Source organism: Melampsora larici-populina (assembly GCF_000204055.1).
Source record: "Melampsora larici-populina 98AG31 unplaced genomic scaffold MELLAscaffold_52, whole genome shotgun sequence".
Lineage (NCBI taxonomy): Eukaryota > Fungi > Basidiomycota > Pucciniomycetes > Pucciniales > Melampsoraceae > Melampsora > Melampsora laricis-populina.
In genome coordinates, this window is record NW_006768816.1 from 153,123 (window position 1) to 171,768 (window position 18,646).

General features: G+C 45.5%; 5 protein-coding genes across 5 annotated transcripts; 4 read left to right on the forward strand and 1 right to left on the reverse strand.

The window, feature by feature from the left end:
- Nucleotides 1-2,491: 2,491 nt before the first annotated feature.
- On the forward strand, nt 2,492-4,192 carry MELLADRAFT_111275 (uncharacterized protein; the record flags this gene model as incomplete). Its single annotated transcript, XM_007415558.1, has 5 exons — nt 2,492-3,083; nt 3,636-3,693; nt 3,801-3,984; nt 4,048-4,134; nt 4,157-4,192. 5 exons carry the CDS (start codon nt 2,492-2,494, stop codon nt 4,190-4,192), a joined length of 957 nt encoding a protein of 318 aa, XP_007415620.1.
- A 1,490-nt stretch (nt 4,193-5,682) lies between these two features.
- Nucleotides 5,683-7,681, forward strand: MELLADRAFT_111276 (uncharacterized protein; the record flags this gene model as incomplete). The annotated part of the gene is made up of 4 exons (XM_007415559.1): nt 5,683-6,195; nt 6,712-6,769; nt 6,906-7,576; nt 7,646-7,681. The coding sequence occupies 4 exons, from the start codon at nt 5,683-5,685 to the stop codon at nt 7,679-7,681; spliced, it is 1,278 nt and encodes a 425-aa protein (XP_007415621.1).
- A 202-nt stretch (nt 7,682-7,883) lies between these two features.
- MELLADRAFT_92742 (uncharacterized protein) lies at nt 7,884-9,117 on the reverse strand (the record flags this gene model as incomplete). The annotated part of the gene is made up of 3 exons (XM_007415650.1): nt 7,884-8,327; nt 8,389-9,002; nt 9,093-9,117. 3 exons carry the CDS (start codon nt 9,115-9,117, stop codon nt 7,884-7,886), a joined length of 1,083 nt encoding a protein of 360 aa, XP_007415712.1.
- Nucleotides 9,118-9,841: 724 nt separating this feature from the next.
- On the forward strand, nt 9,842-14,989 carry MELLADRAFT_92743 (uncharacterized protein; the record flags this gene model as incomplete). Its single annotated transcript, XM_007415560.1, has 5 exons — nt 9,842-9,860; nt 9,930-10,094; nt 10,178-12,523; nt 12,589-14,471; nt 14,552-14,989. The coding sequence occupies 5 exons, from the start codon at nt 9,842-9,844 to the stop codon at nt 14,987-14,989; spliced, it is 4,851 nt and encodes a 1,616-aa protein (XP_007415622.1).
- Nucleotides 14,990-16,100: 1,111 nt separating this feature from the next.
- MELLADRAFT_92744 (uncharacterized protein) lies at nt 16,101-17,467 on the forward strand (the record flags this gene model as incomplete). The annotated part of the gene is made up of 4 exons (XM_007415561.1): nt 16,101-16,173; nt 16,273-16,926; nt 16,993-17,055; nt 17,121-17,467. 4 exons carry the CDS (start codon nt 16,101-16,103, stop codon nt 17,465-17,467), a joined length of 1,137 nt encoding a protein of 378 aa, XP_007415623.1.
- Nucleotides 17,468-18,646: the final 1,179 nt, after the last annotated feature.

An 18,646-nucleotide genomic window follows, 5' to 3' on the forward strand; every position in this document is an offset into this window, starting at 1 on the left:
CTATGCATTTTGACGGGTAATGCAATTTTGGTGTCAAATTTGACAGTAAAACCCATCATGATTCATGATTTTTTCTATGCGTTATCACAGGTTATGCACCTGCGCAGGTATGCATTGATAAAATAGGCAAAGCCAGGTGACTGGTAGGAATCACGTATGAGTGATCAAGTAAAGCGCTATGGCTGGTATCACGAGAGAGTGATGGAAGAGAGAAATGCACCTGGTAGGAATCACGTATGAGTGATCAAGTAAAGCGCTATGGCTGGTATCACGAGAGAGTGATGGAAGAGAGAAATGCACCTGTTGGAAGGTAGCAAGTGAAAAGACGATAAGATGTTGAGTGAGGAAACAACTGATACTGCACTAAACAACGTCTTTTATAGGACTCTTTTCTAGACATAGGTTTACGTAAACTAACATTATTGTGACTCTCATGCGCCGCTTTGGGAATGGTTGATACGGTGTTGTGAGACATGGAACAAAGAAGCAAAAGGAATAAAAAGAAATGTACAAGTACGCTCAATGCGGACGAGTAGGATGGTTATTAGTGTAAGAGAAAATAAAGAGAAAATAGAGAGGAAACCTGTACTTCAATTGGGCGGGTTTGACTGTAGTAGGGGGTCTCAAGTTAGCTTTTTTTGTGTATTTTTATGCTATCACAACTTGCCCGTTGTTGTAAAATATGTGTAAATTTTTTTAAAGCGGGACACCTTTTGAAGTGTCCCAAATTAAAGATATGTAGGTTTTACCAAGAATTTTTGTACAAACAACTTGTCAAAATTTATAAAGATTATGCAAAAAAAATGAGCTTGAAACCCCCTAGTATCCAATATACTCTGCAGTTCCATGTCTGTATTTGAATTTTACACCACCAAGACCTAAGATGACTAAGTTCCTCTCAGACAAACAAGTAGTTGAGAGAGGGACTTCCTTTGAGCATCCCCAGCCGTGCGGTAAATTTATATTGTACAGAGGGACACACAGATTGTTTAGGGACGTTTTTGAGGCATGAATTTTGAATGATTCACAGCCATGGTTCTGACAGTATGGCTTGTAGCATATTTTGCCAAGTGATTTATGGGTTAGATGATCATTGAGGGAGATGATTTGCAGGGAATGTGGTCTTAGAAGTGGGAGTTGTGGGAGAAGCAAGGTACACAGTGTCCGCCAAAAATGCGCTGGGCACCCGGTGAGCTTGAAAACTTGCGAGATGTGTTTTTTTTTTGTGATTTTCCTAAATCTGGGCCCGTCCTGCGCAGGCAAAAGTGAGCCAAGCTGCCCAAGTAAAACCTTTGTTTGTGCTGTCTAAGCATTACTGGAAGGTGGAGTGGTTTGGGTTGTCAATGTTGCTCAAGACCACCTGCGCGTCTCAGTTTGACTGTAAATTATCTGCTCAAGTTAACTTGGCACCAGAGTTATCCTTTCACCTTCAAAGAAAGGCCCAAAAGGACTTGTTTAAGGCCCCCTCTATACACCATGTCCGCCAGAAATGCGCCGGACGTCCGGTGAGCTCTGACTGCAGCAAGTGTTCGATTTTTTACCGTACATTGTTCTCACAGTCTTGTAATTACTCAGCACGCTCAACTCTGAGTTGTGCTTATGATTTTGAATAACTCATACTCAAGCCAACCAAGCCACATGACTGAGTGCACTAGACTTCACTGCGCTCCACCAGAGTATGTACTATCCCCGCCGTCACTCGCCGTTCAAACAAGTAAAGGGAGTTAGTTCGCCTACAATTGACTTGGTAATCTTTTCGGTAAGATGCCCGGCGGTACATCTGATCAACGGGCCCTATGATAGCCGTTTGAGGCTTGTCCAATGTTGCCCGTGAACTATGGCAGATTTTGACAGAACTTTCATGTATGAAGTCTAGCGCACAACTACACACCCTTCACTCCATCGCCTTTCCTCAAATAATCTCACTGGGACCCTTTCCAGCCTTTCCCCATTCATCAAACGGGTTTTGGACTTCTCCCATGAGCAGGCCATCGATCACTCTCCCGTTCTTCAAGATAATCGTCTCTGTCCTGAGATCGCTTCGAACCTTGCCAAGTATCACCCCGTTGATCAAGACAACCGTCTTGGTTTAGATGATTCCTAAAACCTCGCCAATCATGACTCTCAATGGTCATCTCGTCTCTCTGAATGTCCCCTTGATTTCTGCCTTTGACCACTGTCCGCGGTTTGAATGAAGGATGGTCTAAGGGCTAACGCTCTTAGAAGGCATTCGTTCTTGCAAGTGCACTGCCACCGTACTTAAAGCCACCTTTGCATTCGGATTCTTTGGATTCCAATTCACTTCAGCTCAAATCAACTTTCAACTCTTCTCAACCCAATTTCTCTCCTCAACCCAATTCATTCATCCAGTACGCTGACTTGCTTCTTTTCCTGAGTATGTTGCTCCTATCTTTTTACCTGGGGTCTTGGTGGATCACTAAGCTGAAATATCTCACCTCCTATCTCACTTCCAACAGTTCCATATCAAATCATGTCTATCACAATCTACGGCAACCTAACCATGGCGGGAAACTCTTCCATTACCAACACCAATTCCAGCGGCGGCCCAACCCCTGCTCAGCTTATCACGGCAGTACCAGAAGGGAACGCCTACGGGCGTGAACCATCGGTTGATGTAGAAGACTCCGTAGTAGAAGACCCCGTAGTAGAAGATCAGGCCGTAGAACAGCTACCGATGGAACAATTAGCTCTGGAAGCTCCATGTCGTCGACGCGGCCAATCGGTTCCAATAGCTCAACCTCCACGAGCACCTCGACGAGCAAATGCCCCACCCCAGCGCCGCCGATCTTCAAGAATAGCTCTACGTATTGAACGGAGGAACACACCACCCCCTAGACGTGCACTTCCATCCGTGCATGAAGATTTTGACTACTGGTCAAAAATCTGGACCTTGCCGCCCAATCTTCTTTGCTACCTCTCTCCCGGGTGGCTACCGGATTGGACCACTCGAGATCTTCTTCGCCAGATCATCTGGCACTTCAAGCCAAATCAGCGCATCCCATGTGGCGCTCTCAAAGCAAACATCATCGAACTCTTCGAACATCATGTTGCCTTCCAGTACGGTGCGTACTATGGAATTTAGGAGGTCAGTGAGTTCTTGTTTTACTTTCTTTATGATCAACATTTTCTGCCACTTATTGACCATTCATTGTACTTTCAGATCGTAAAAATATCAATGATTGACTTTCTCACAACGATTCAAAGATGTATGTCTTCGAGACGCCAGTTATCCATTGTCTGATAAGATGCATTGTTTTTTTTCTCTCTGCTTGTAGTATCTTTGGGTTATGCATTACACCTGTATATATTTTTTGCCTCAATTTATGAGTGTTTTCAGTTTTCCCTCTGATTGTATATGTATCCAAGTTATGCATTAAAACTGTATATGTTTTTGCGTCAATGGATCACTTTCTCGAGTTGTGTAATTTCTAACAATACATGAACCAAGTCTGCCTCCATCGTGAAATGAGAGTTCTCAAAATGATTATGCCTCACGGCTGGTAAGCCTCTTGATGTAGGCTTGGTCAGTTTGGTATGTCATCTTGGCAGTAACGTGATGCCTGGCAACATATCTCAAATGTATCTGACTAAGTCTTCCCACGAATACATTCCAGATAACATCAGAAGATTCAGACTCGCATTTGTTTTGTTAATCGGAATCGCATTTGTATTGTCAGTCGCCTTGACCTAATTAGCTTTCGGCCGGATCAACTTCCATATTATATCATGACGGGACAACACATCTGCTGCTGTGAAGAGTTTGGCTGTGGGGCTGAAAGGTTTCAGCTCAATGGTGTTGTTCGTCAAGGCAAAGTCAGAAACAGGCAAAACGGGACGCACCACGAAAACCAACTGCGAAGGCTTCGCTTGACACGGGCGACAGCGAACTTATCAACACCTTTGCACGCTCACGAAGGGTCTCAAGCTCGCGACACGTCATTCCAACGTGCTCTACATAATGTGGTACGTATATTGCATCTCATCATCTTTTGGCTGATGGCTGATGGGTCATTCTGTCTGTCCCAGGTGCGCCGAAGGTCTCTTAGTACTGGTGACCTGGGAGCCGTCAAATTCCAGAGCTCTTCCAAAGGTCGAAATCGGGAGCCTCTTTCAGTAGACTCAAATACGCCCGAAGTGCGAAGGCGCCGAAGCAGCTCACAAACGATCCTAGGAACAAATGAGTCAATTATTCTGGATCCTCAGCACGTCTTTGACACCGTCTCAACAGATGCGTATCAGATCCCGCAGGTCTACCTTCAGCGACCTTCATGCCTGATTGGGATGCTACAGGTCACACATGCAAGTATTGTGAAAGGGGTCAGACACCGGACTTGCCGGACTTTACTTCACATGAACAAGCGACTGATAGAGCAAACTGCGAAAGATATCAATTATACCGGTCGGCCTTACTGGGAGAACTTACCAATTACTCTGCCAACATTATATACGATGCTGAATCTCGAGGTCAGCGTGGAGACTCAGATTTCGTGTCCGGAATGTTTTGCCCTGAATGGCACACCGGCTGAAAAATTTGACGAAACTTGTAAGACGCAGTGCGATGCTTTACGCTTCTTAAAACAACCTGATGCACGGAGGGGTTCTCCAGTTAGACGGCATCCGTGCGGACGAGCTCTTTATACGGGTGCTGTTCCCACACCATGCCGGCAATTTCATTATCACTCGTTTCGAACATGGCTGGCCAGGATGTTGAATATCCCCGGGTTTGAAGCTGCTCTCGAAGCTCCGTTTCACCAGCACTATGACAGTGATACAATGCGTGACATATGGGACGGTGAGATGTGGAGATCCTTTGGGCACTCAAGAACACCGTACACTTCAAAAAGTGGCAATCTGGTCTTTGGCTTATTCGTGGATTGGTTTAATCCTCATGGCCGAGGCGCTCGAAAAGCAAAATCCCACGGAATAATTCTTCTGGTATGCTTTAATTTACCACCAGATAAACGTTACAAGCAAGAAAACTTGTTTCTTTTTGGGGTCATTCCTGGACCGTACGAACCAGCTCGGGAACAAATGAACGAACTTTTGAAACCACTCGTGGCTGAATTGCAAAAACTTTGGAGAGGCATTTTTTTCACCTCAACCTCGGATCATCCTAAAGGGCGTGTGATACGTGTTGCGCTATGGCCGCTCATAGCAGATCTCCCAGCCATACGGAAAACCGCAGGGTTGGCTTCGCATACCGCAACGCTCTTCTGTGCGCACTGTGGCCTTCAGTACCAACAGCGACACATCATTGAGCCAGATGAATGGCCAGAACGACTCGACCTTCAGAAACACGCAGAAGAGTGGAGGGATGCAACCAAGGAAAAGGATCAAGAGGACATATTTTCAGCGAGCGGTGTTCGATATACTGTGTTATCTGAGCTTCCGTATTGGCGACTCACAGATTTTGTCACCATCGACGTGATGCACTCTTTAATTCTTGGCACATTGAGGGATCACGCCTTCAGCTTTATAGGACTGGGTGAAGCGGGAAAACAGCTCGAAGCAAAGCTTGACCGCGAATCTCATTTAGATATATGTAATCCGCGGGTCACACGATCTTTGTCCTCCAGAGACGCCAATGTAAGCATCTTCCCCATCATACGCCGATGTGATCTCGTGAAGAGAAATGAAAACATATTGACATCTTCCTTATCCATGAATCTGAATCAGTCTGGTACTTCAGAATTACTGACCTCCGAAAACGTCAACTCGGAAGAGGACAACAGCATGCATGTGGAAAGATCAAGCGAAACCACTGATGTCCCCATGGACTGGTCGAGCGTCACCAATTTCGATGGATCTGCAAGTTCGCAAGTCGCTCAATCTTCAGGTTTGGATCAAGGAATACTACCTGGGCCACCTTCGAGTAAATCAACCGTGCCTAGAAAACGCGGAAGACCCCGTGGCACACACCACCCAATGAATGATGCTAAAAGAGCAAAAATTGTAACTTCAATTGAAACCTCGAGTTCTGTGAACCCCGATCCCTCAATTCCACTTGAGTCAGAAGGCGCCTCAAATTGCTTGTCGTCCAGCGAACATATCTCGGTTCCATCTCCTGGAAGTTCCAATGTGCAGCACTCTGATCTACGGCGGTCCAGTCGAATTCAGTCAATGCAGTCACAAAGTACCTCAAACATCGCTACTGTTGTTCGACCCGTAAGACATGTAAGTGCAGGCCGGCTTCGAAGCAATTCCAACATCACGGTTCGCGCGTCTACCAAACCCTCGGAAGCAAAAGGGAAACAAAAAGCCACCGCTGCCGCCTCAAAGCCTTCAAAGCCAAAAAAAAACAACCCCGAAAATCCATCACTTACAATGAATGATCTGATAGATATCCGACGTGCGATTTCAACTGCAAAAACCCCAACTTGGATGACTCGCCCTCCAATCAAGATTGGTATCCCGAAGTCTGGAAATACTAGTGCAATGGAATGGCTGACTTTTTACACAGTTTATATGGTCCTCACAATCATCCCTAAGCTCCACCTTTCAAAAGATGTGAAGGACCAGGCTGTAAGTCAGAGCCTGATCTACTTGGTGGAGATTACAAACTGTGCTATGTCTCGAACTTTTTCCAAAGAAGATAAGGCAGATCTCAACACGTTGGTGCATAGCTATCGCGCACATCTCGGTAAATTTTGGAAGGGTGTCAGTGTCAAGCCAAACTTACACTTTTTGCAGCATCTTGTCGAAGTCGCTGAGCGGTTTGGTCCTCCACCGTATACTGGCACAATGTTTGGTGAGCGTGTGATAGGTATGCTTAGTAAAATCCCAAAAAACCATCACACAGGTGAGATCTTTGTTCTATCACAGTGAGCGGACAGATGAATGTTGACTCTATGTATCAACTTAATGTTCTGTATTGATAATCATAGCGGACATAGATAAAACAATGACGCAGACCTACAATCGGCGAGGACTATTCAAGGCCGTCTTGAACAGTTGTCCTACCTTCCTAAGTCGCGTCGACGCAAGAATTAGAGAAGAGGTGATTGAAGAACTTACAGAGACTCCGAAGACGAGATGGTCTAAGGCGACGAGTCTTAATCGTGATACTTATGATGTATGGCTCCATCATCTAAACGAAGAGTTGAATCAACGTTATGGGAAGTTTGCTAATGCTAATAGCATTGTCAGTTGCGGCCCTGCTCTGTCGACGACCGTCGAAACCACTAAACTACTTAAGATCTCTGGGAAGAATTATACTTCCAATCACCTCGCTGCAGGTAAGGGTAACAGCGCAATCGAATATCACAATCAGGGACAGCGGCGTTTTGGATATATACAATATGCCTTTCGAACACAGCTAATTGAAACAGTGTTTTTAGTGGTGGACCAGTTCACCCAGCTGAACGCAAGCGATTCAAGACGGGATTGCTTTGTCTCTCACCCCCGCCTGCAGGCCGCCATTGTATACTCAAAGATAGAACGGTCTGCAGTGATCGACATGCGCGATCTTATGGGCCATGTCATTGTGTTGCCCTATCCACCCGGTCACCTTGGTATTTCTCACGAAACACTGGGTATAGTAGGGCTGCGGAACATAGTAAGTTTTTTGATCCACTCTTTGGCATTTGATTTGAGCTAGATTACCTATCTGACCACTATTGGATAGATTTCAGCCGATGCGGACAGCACAACAGATTGGTGATAATGAGAGAATTTGAATTTCAACAAAAATTCTGTGACCAATAAAGAGTTAGAACACTTAAGTGACTGATGAGTACAAATATATGTGTTTTGAAAAGTAAAATATCCTGTTGTTCTTTAAAATCCTAATAGGGATAGTTAGTTATTTTGTCAAAGTACATAAATATGAGATGTGCTAAACAAGCAGTATGAACAAGATGATTTTAAACAAGTGATTCACGTATTTTGGATATCAGTAAAGTAAGAGTTGGACTGGGAGATTTTTGAGTCAGGAGCTGTTTATGGCTTTCTCCGAAAGAATCCCTCCAAACAGGACAGTAACAGTTTGATGGAAGGTTTCTAGGAGCTTTACCTTGGGATGAGATCTGGATTGCTCGAGATCTTCTCATGTCAAGGCGGCCTGCCGCCCATCTTGACCCATGCAAAGACTTTTGTTGTTTGAAGGATAGCTTATCAAGCAAATGAACAAACTCTGAGAATTCCCGACTTCTCCAGATCATACCAATAGCACGGGTTTTACCTGGTCCATCGTCCTCGGTATCCGAACAACAGGCAGCGCTTGGAAGTAAGCTCAATGCGGGGACAAGAAGGTCTCTATGGTTCATTTCGACAAACTCTTCTAAAGCGTCTTGGTGGTAACGAAAAAGCTGCGAACAGATGTCAGTTATTAGAAAATAAGAGAAAGGATTCATCAGGATGAGAACTTACTGTAGCTCGTCTCTGGTTTTTCTTCTTTCGGTTGCGATATTTTTCATCTTGTCCCACTCTGCCTCGAATCCACCTCTCCATGACCGCTCTACATATTGCTTCGCTGGAATATCTGAGATCAAGTGAATATTGAGAGAATACCCCTTGCGCCAGCGCCCATCGCCAGTGCTTCACTAAGAACACCAGCATTATCTGGTTCCAAGCTGAGCCCACAGATGACTCCCAAGCAAGAGTCGCACGAGGGATTGAATAACGAGTAAGATCTTGAAGAAAGAGACTCCTGTATGTGAACCAAGAAGAATCTTGTCGAGGTAAGAGCTTGATTTTCTCTATGGAAGGACTAGGCGGCGGAGGGTCGTTGGCAAAAACCGTCAAATCAGCGCGGACAGTTTCCAAAGACAGATGAGGAAGTCGATCGAGTTCCAAAGCTTCTGCACCAGCAGGGTAGGTTGCACCAGAGTTGAATTTGCCAAGCAGGAATTTCAAGTAGTCGACGATGGCCTGATAAGAGCCCGAGTTGCGCTGAGGTAACCACTTAGCAACTTCCCTATTTTGAGCTTTCACAGATCCGACTCCAGCCCCATCCTTGAAGTGCATAGGTCGATTGAGAAACGCTTTTCTCGCAAACAGCAAACATAAAGAGTCAATGAGCAAAATGTACTAGAGCAGCTACGTTTGCAAAAGGACAACGGATATCAACTGACGTTCGGAAGCCACCATAGCTTGCATGCCTTCAGAGCTGATGATTGAATATTGTTTTTGCGTTCGGTGGGGATGCGTTTGATTCAATCTATTAGGGCCAACAAGCAAAAAATATGAAAGCGCTTCAATCGCCAAACCAAAGAGATTTCAAAAGGTCTTCGCTAGGAATGAAACAAAGTATGAAATATGTAAAACAATGTAAAATTAATGAAGATCACTTCTCCGGGAAGGCAAGTCTACAACTTATTGGACAGAACAGCTCTTCTCCAGGAAGGTGAGCCAGGACTTTATAAGGAAGCCAACAAGTGAATGAAGATACTAAATCAGTCCTGAAATGATTGCCATCCACAAAGCAGCCTTGAAAGGTGTGAGGAGGCCAAGCGTCTTGTCAGATGAAAGAAATAAAGGCATATTGTCAAGTCATGGACTACGTTTGATGTCCACTTGATCAACGGTCAATTTATTTCCTCTCAAAGAGAAAACCAGGGGTTTATGATCGGCCGCTGGGAAGACTTTCACGCTAACTCTACTCTTGTCAATACTTTTTCGTGGAGTTTCTTTCAAGAGTGAGATCCTTGTCATACAAATTTGTACCCCTGTAACATCAGGACACTGATTTACATATAGAAGACGAATCTTGTTAGCTTTCAGTGTTCTTCATCTCATCTTCTCTATCTTGTGTCAGGTACACAGCTCACTATCATACTTCACCTCCAATTCCGACCCTCCTTTCGTACTCATTGTAACCAATATGTCCTTGACCGATCAGGGTAAGTTATTTCACTGTCTTCAGGGGACTCGGTCTTTGCTAAAATCGAAGCACATCTACTTTTGCCCAGGCCACCTCGAACACACCTTAACACCAGATCGCCAGCTTAATCCTAGTTTTGAGTCACCGGGTGCGACAATTCCTAAGGGTTCAGCTAGCACGACTCGTTTCCCAGGTCAAAACAAAGCTGCGGATTCCCCCATTGGTGATTCCCCGGAGGACGCCAACGTGAACGGTCAGTAGAGCCCGTCTCATCTCTACTTACCACCAATAGTATTTAGACTCTTACTCACCGCAAGAGGAAGGCTTGCTTTACAGATGAAATCGACCAACGGGATACACTTTCGGAGCTCTTTGAAGACCTCGAACAACTAGTTGCTTCACCTCACGCTCTCAACAATGCCGCCCCTCACCAGCTAGCGCTCGAACCGTCTGGTTTGTATAATCCTTCCCTTGTCACCCCTGGAGCTCCAACTCTCCCAAGTGCACGTCATAAAATCGCCAAAGTACCCTATGAACAATCAACAGATCATCATTGGGCCATTCTGTCTGTCGCACCTGAAGACCTTATGGAAGACTGTGAACGTATGGGCTCTATGATCCCTCAAAAGCGTCGTCACCCCTCACATCACGTAGATGATCAGCGTAAGCGCGTACGTCAACTGTCGTGGCACAACAGCGGTTCTCCCATACGATTTCAGACTTTGGAAATCCCCGTGGTCCCTTGCAAAAGTCCTCGCATTTCAAATGACCTCAAGGAACAGGACTTCCCTCGCAAACGTCCTCATATCTCGATTGACGTCGAGGAACAGGACTGTAAGCGCTCTTGTACACGGTCCAGCAACCACGGTATCCCCGTGACTTCTCCAAATCATGCTTTATCACAGCTTCACCGGATTCCTCCTCATCAGGAGCCTGGAACGGGAGTCGATGGTCAAGTGGAACAGGTATACCACGACCCTCAGGTTCATGTGAATTCCGACCAATCAGATTCATCATCCATACGATCCAGCCCACGTGCATCACCACAGGGCCTTCCGCTCAGTTTGCTTCCAAATTATCCTTACCAAACTCCCAGTCAATCACGTCCTCATTCTCGGGAATCCATGAAAAGCAATTCTCACCAATCAAACTCATCATCCATACGATCCCACCCACGCTCATTACAGCAGGGTCTTCTGCTCAATCTGCCTCCGAATTATCCTCACGAAACTCCCCGTCAATCACATCCTCATTCTCGGGAGTCGATGAAAAGCAACAACAGACCTTCTCCCATGATTCCAGACCGTCTTCAAAGCGCTTCCGTCAATTCCAATGTAGATAGGCCAAACTCCTCTGCTCACCTTCGAGTTTCTCACCCGCAAAAGCCGCAATCACCTTCAACTTTGTACAGTTCGTATCTAACACAGTCACCCCAGAGTTTCTTGACCCATCACCAGATTGGAGGAGTTGAAACAGCATACGATCCTACCCGCTTAACCAACCCTGCCTATGAGCAACCTCGAAGTCATGCTTCTATCAATAACTCCCTGAGGCCTCAGCCACCTTATGACGATCATAGTACAGCTCAAGATGAATCTTCACCCCATCTAACCTATGTAGGCTCTCAGATCTCTCCTGGATCTCATTCTCGCACCCCTCAAGAATCAATGGGAGGGAAACTACAGCACCTACATCACGCGCATGCTCAGCAGCTCTCTAGATCTCTTAATCTTCCCACTTCATCTTCACAGTATTCTATCGATGTGAACAACTCACCACTTGTGCAATCTCAACCCGAAACACGAAAGCGCTTTCAAAATATAAGCCAAGCAGATGCTCAGGTCTTTACCCATCAAAACGGCCCAAGCGAGGATGTCACGTTCAAATCAGCTCCTGTTAATCCTCTGAATATTACAAAACAATCTGTTCTCCCTTCTGAAGAGATACCAAGAAGGCAGGAAGGATGTTCGCACTCGGATCAACAATATGTTGAAACTTCCAGTGCCATTCATGATATTGATGAACCAAACAATCCACCCAACGCACATCATCAGTCAGCTTACCTACAACCGCGTATGTGGGATGGCTTTCAATTCGAATTTGGAGAACATAAGGTACCTCACTCTACTGTGCCTGCGTTGACTTCAGCATGCTCCGCTACATTTCAGCCAAATCAAGATCGAACTCCTTCTCAAACATCCTCCAGAATATACTCCAAAATGTATCTTCCTTCCCCTAGGTTTCAGCAAAATCCAGATCCGAGTGCTTCTCACAGTGGTCGATCCTCCAGGATGTCGTTCTGTTCCCGAGAATTCGAGCAACTTCAAGATCAGAGTGGTTCTCAATCCGAGCCATCCACCAGGATGTCTCTCTGTTCCCCCGACTTGCAGCAGAACCAAGACCAGACTGCTTCTCATAGTGGTCGATCCTCCAGGATGTCGTTATGTTCCCGTGAATTTGAGCAAATTCAAGATCAGAATGGTTCTCAAAGTGGGCGATCTACCAGGATGTCTGTCTGTTCCCCTGACTTGCAGCAGGATCAAGATCGGAGTATTTTCGAGAGCAGTCGATCTTCCAGGATGACTTTTTGTCCAGAAAACAATCCTCAACCTAACCTCCCCCCTGTAGATGCATCTGCTTATCAACACCCACCGCCAGTGCTCCCTTATAAGACTTCTACATGTAAGCTGCCTGATCACTTCAATGAATTATTCATCTTACTGATCATATGTAATCACATTTCTCAGCCGCTCATTTAGACCAAACATCCAATCGGACACAAGGTTTACGTGTTGCAAGTACAGATGTTGCTGACTACAATCAGATCTTCCGTCTCAATCCAATTCAACCTTCCCTTCCTACTAGCCATCAAGCCTATGTCGATCCTCAAACTGGTCCTCGTACTCCCCACATAGGCCATCAAACCAATGACCCACCTCGACATTGTCCAACTATCAATTCATCTAATCCACCATATGAGGATGATTCTACCAATTACAATCTTCGAAGCTCACGGCCACAGGAGTTTGCATTCCAACATTTGGCTCCTGACTATACTTGCCAATTTAACAATCCAACCCGGGACTCTCAGATCCAAAATAACGCTCAAAGTGTCCAACAAGAACGATTGCAACGAATCCAACCGGCTTTTGGACATGCTCCCAATTCAGCTTCTCAAACGCGCGATCCACGTACTCTACAACAACCTAGGTGGGATGGATTTCAATTTGAAATCTCAGCAAATCATGGACCTTCTTTTGTTTTGCCGTCGGGTTATTCCGCACCACCTCAATCTTTTAACCCACGTCATCATGATGGACCATCAAGAATTGAGGGCAACATCTTCCAACAAACTCAAACCGAGCCCACAACCTTTGCAAACCCCTCTTGCGTTCGTCAAACATCCATGATGTCTATCTGTTCCGCTGAGAATCAGCTAAATCAACAACTTCAACCTGGTCAAGGTGTCCAAAATGACCAACAACCCCATTTTCGCCCTGTACAAGCAGCAACACCTACTCATCAACAACCATCGGGTACGTCAACCAATCAACAACCTCATCCTGGTCAAAGCAACCAATTCAGAAGAATGTCAGCAAATGACCAACAACCCGATTCTCGTCCTGTACAAGCAGCAACACCTACTCATCAACAACCATCGGGTACGTCAACAAATCAAGAACCTCATCATGATCTATTCAGAAGAATGTCGGCAAATGACCAACAACCCAATTCGGGCCCTGTACAACCAGCAACACCTACTGATCAACAACAATTGTCGGATGAAGACTTAGATACTCAAGAATCCGACTCGGAAAGTCTTTTTGATCTAGCTGAACATCGCAAGTATCAAAATCGGGAAAATTCACGTCGGACTCGAAATACAATGGCAAGACATGATGGCACTCGCTATGAGAAGCTTGCCAAGCCTCCAGCAGAGTGCTCTCAGTATGAGCGACTCACCATTGCAATCCATCATTACAACAACATGCTCCTAGGCATTGTTCGCAAACGTAAAGGTCGGAAGGGCAATCGTTCACTCCCTCCGCCACCTTCCGACGACGAGTATCGCGCTTGGGATAGACGCAAAGTCGAGCGCCGACGCCTTGTTGATGAGAGCGTCAAAAAAGCTCGTGCTCGTTACCTCCGAAAAAATCCACAGGCTCCCACTGCCCAGCTTGCTAAAGTTGGCGATCACGCGGCTCAGCGCGCCATCTCCGAAATTCCGCCTGTCAAATTCAGCTCCCTAGTCGCCCTGAGGAATTCAGGTGGTCTTTATTCAACAACCGTTGCCTCTACCTGCGAAGGTACATTGGCCCTTTCTGGATTTTCGCGCTTTACCTACGATTGGACTGATTCTATCAAGTCCAAATGGAATGAAGCCATCTCTTCTCTTATCCTCCAAGAGTGGGAGAAGTGTTACAAGAGGGGCGATGCCGATGATTATGACATCGATGTCAATCAGGTGACACCGAAAAATACCAGACAAGTTCTCGACCGGTGGTTCAACACCAAGGCTCGCGAATATGTAACTCAGTGCAATAAGGAGACGCTTGGGGAGAATCAAAACGAAGCAATAGAGCAGGAGGCTTCAAAAGAGAAAACTCGCCGAAGAGAATCGCAAAAGCGGGTAAGTTGCTTCAATCACATTAATCCTCTTCTATCCCATCATTGGATGTTCATTCCAAATTCTTTTGGCAGGTTTGTAAGCTTCGCCAAAAGACTTTCAAAGAGTTTTTCCCGGAACACCACGGCCTCCACGCGATCTTTTCAGAGAGATCACTTCATTCTGAAGATGAAGTGGACTCTGCTGGCCACTCATACCGAAAACCAAAGCTTTGGCGGCATCAATATCTTATTGAATTCCTCCATGAGTTGGACAACCTGCATATCAAACAACAGGAGGGTGACCAGGCTGTCACTTCCGCTGTCAAAGCTCTAAGCCGTGGGCCTTATGCTGCTGCAGTGGAAGCAGATTACCTTGCACGACCCCCCAAGGGATTTCCGCAAGCTCTACTTGACCAGCAATTCATGAATCGCCATGTCTCAAGAGTTGTCATCTTGAGCCTTAAACTATCCGCACACAATTATGATTTGAGGCCTGTACTTGCCCATGTTAAATGGCTTCAGCTAACCAAAGGCAGTTGATAGATGTTTTTACCTTAGATGTTTTCACCTGTTTAAGGTCCTTCCTATGAGACTTCACTTATCCCAAATTTGCGGAATTCCTACTTGTTGCAAAAGTGTTGTATCCCTGTCTGTATCCTTCTCTTTGTTCCGATCACAATGATCTACAAGCTCTCTCGTGAAACATATGATAAAACTCTTGTAACATCAAACCTCGACAGTCCAGAATTGAACTTGGTGTGTTCCGAGGAGTGACCAATCACAAGCCTCCCCTTTGCCAAGAGTATTTTTAAAAAGAGAAAGGGGATTATGGGAATACCGATCAAGAGATCATTCTTTATTCGCCCACCCTTTTTTCAAGAGCACAATTTTTTGAATGTGTCACCAAGACAGCCTTCTTTGGTAATCATGCCTGTCGAAAGAAACAAATTCCTTTCATGTATGGCAAATGTATGGTGATCTACTTTTCATTGTGTTGAATCCATTGTATCACAATCACGCTTTCAGTAAGACATAAAAGAAAATGACTTAAATGGTTTTTTTTTCTCCATCTTTGAAGTTTTTTCTAGGGGACGCACTAAATTTGTAAACATTGAGTTGGTTTCAGAAATACCTTTTTCTCTCGAGCTTCAAGATCTAAAAACCAGTAGCTACGTCACACAAAGTTTTCATAAGACCGCCTCCACTCCTCTGAAACCTTTCTCTCTACATATATAAGTCATCTCTTTGTTTTTCTCTTCTCTTCATCTTCATGTTAACCGCCGTGGACATCCAAGACCGTCAACCGTTGCCCCGATGCCTTTCAGATATTCTTTGGACATACGTACCCTACCTCACCCACATGCATTTCCACCCTTGTACTTTCTTTGGTCACACAGATGCAGGCAAGTCAATCAATCGATCTCATTCCCCTTCGTCCGGATCCCTTCAGTATCTTTGATCTCAGCACACGTTTTAGGCGAGTCCTATGAGAGGTCTCCAACACCGACAACCAGCCAGTGTATTTATACTGACCTCTGCAACTACTTTCCTTCCTTCACGACCCACTCATACCAACTTGCTTTTAACTCACCTATTCATAACTCCTCTTCTCAATACACGTGTTCTCCCACACATCCCTACTACTTGTATCATGAAAGTCCCACATTTCCGAAAAACTTTTTCTTATTTCAAGAACTGCGCTAACAAGGCTAGAAATTGGCTTGGTCAGCAACTCCATCTTCAATCTGTTCACTTTTCATGTTAACTTCCGTTTTACTGATCGATTTCTTTGCTTCTTCTTTTCATCCTCACAATTTTGACAGCTTTGACAGCTCGCCGATTTCCTCCCTTTAGCCGAACCGCCGACCCATCATTTTCAACCCCAGCCTCAGTGTCGTCCTCCGACGCTCGTCTCTCGCCACCAAATTTGCCCATGAACATTGACCCCACCTCTCTCGTGACTCGGGAATTGGGCGAGACCGCCCAATCCCCTATGGCCCCAATCTCTATCCCATCTCGCAGCAGCCGCATGAGCATCGACACCACCTCACTTGTCACTCCTCAGTTTTCCAGCTTTTACGCCATACCACCACCCTCATTCTCACCAACCTCCTTCACTCACCTCACCCCATTTGTTTTCTCAGCCCCCCCATCTATCACCACAAGCATCCGTAGCATTGAGAGCTACCAACTTTCCACTGGTTCAACACCCCCCGCCCATTCCGGAGGACATGACACCTTTCAGGAAATTCTGGACATCCATCGCCTTTCCCCTACACCCAGCTTTTTGAGGAACCCGCGTCCACTGCTTAATATTGCCGCGTCACCCCCAGATTCTGTTACCCAGCTTCCCACTCAAACGCCTCCACCTTGCGTTTCCTACTCTCCACATAACTCTGTCGCTCCGCCATCGTCACCCACGTATTCCAGACCTGCGAAACGATCTTTTTCGCTTTCTATTGTTGATGATTCGAACAGTAAGGATCTCTCATCTTGTTCTTTGCCCTATGTCAGTATCCCTTATAATTTCCATCTTCTTGTAGCTCAATCTTACAAGCGCACCAAGCGCATCAAGTCGGAAACCTCGCTGGTTGATGAGTCAAACAGTAAGAATATCTCATTTCTTGCTTGGCGCAGGTTGCTATCGGTTCTAACTCCCTGCTTCTTGTAGTGCCAACCTCCCTGCGCGACAAGGGCACCAAGTCTGAAAGCTTCTCCAAGAAACGCCGCTTCTCTCTTTTTCAGCGGCGTGATCAGCAATGTACGGACGTCTTACAATGTCAATCTCCCTCAGAGAACCCTCTTTCTAATATCTTTCTCCTATCAGTACAACCTTATAAACGCTACAAGATGAGCTCTCCAGTTCGTCTGTATATGTCAGACGTATTTCCGGCTCCTTCCGCCTCTAGACATCATTACGGCTTGTTTCTTGATGAAGACAAAACACCAGTATTTTGGGCCTCATTAGCACCAACTACAGACTCATCAAGAGTTTTGAATGAGTTACATGAAGAATAGAGTAGCGTGCCGCTTTCACTTTATGAGGCTTGTTTTCATTTTTTCAATCTTTTATCTATATATATTAGTCGATGATCATACATGAATCGGTCTCGCAAGCAGACGGATCTATCAAAGTCTTTACAAAATCACGATCCTGAGTGACTTTAGTTCATATACTTTACTTGTTCATATTTTTGTAGCTTTCCATCTTCCTCGGAGTCTCACCTGTATATATTCTTCATCTTCACACACGTCAAACGATTATCATCTGAATATATTTTTTATCTTCACACACGTCAAATGATTATCATACACGGTTACTATCTCCCGAGCCTTCCTTTCATGTGAGGTGAGCAAACTGCTTCAGGACGTTGCAGCACGTTGCTAGTGCCTTTCGGACACTAGCAAACACAGTTCAGCTGGACGCGAGCATCCCTTAGCAAGCAACTCAGGCCTGAACCCTCTGTGCCACGTGTTTTAGATGTTCAGACACAAAGATCTGGCTCACGTTGCTTAGGCAAAGCTCGCGCGCCCGGGGCTGGCGCGTTTTTGCGAAAACGCGAAAAGCGATGCACTTTTGGAGGGGTTTCGAGCTCACCGGACGTCCGGCGCATTTTTGGCGGACACGGTGATATCTAAAATTGATGCACGGTCATTATGTACCACAAACTCATGCAAACATAAGAGAAAATGCTGAATACTCACATCAGCTAATACAGCAGGCCTACCAAATTTGAAATAGTACCAAATAGAGCAAGGCAATTCCACCCTATTCCACCTCCTCTGGAATACAAGCCTCGAGCTCTTCTTTTCTTACTGTTGACTATTACATTGCTTACAATAGCTCTATAGCTTGTGTCAGATGATCTCAAATGAGTGCAAAAGAAGTCTATGTACTCATGTACATACATATTCAGAGGCTATGAACGGTTCCTCTGTTCTGGTCGGACAGAAGGTTTCGTGAAGATTCTTTCGACTCCCTGCAAGTAAATGTCTCAACAACTCAGGTTAGCTCACGTTCAGCTCAAGCCTCAAGCTAGGGACAAGTGAAATCAGGTGATCCTTCTCCTGGGTCATCCTACAGGGAGCCTGAGTAATTGCATATTTTTGGGGACAATTGCTGGACAAAAATTGGATAACTGCTTCAAAAATAGCTCACCGGACGTCCAGCGCATTTTTGGTGGACACTGTGGTACA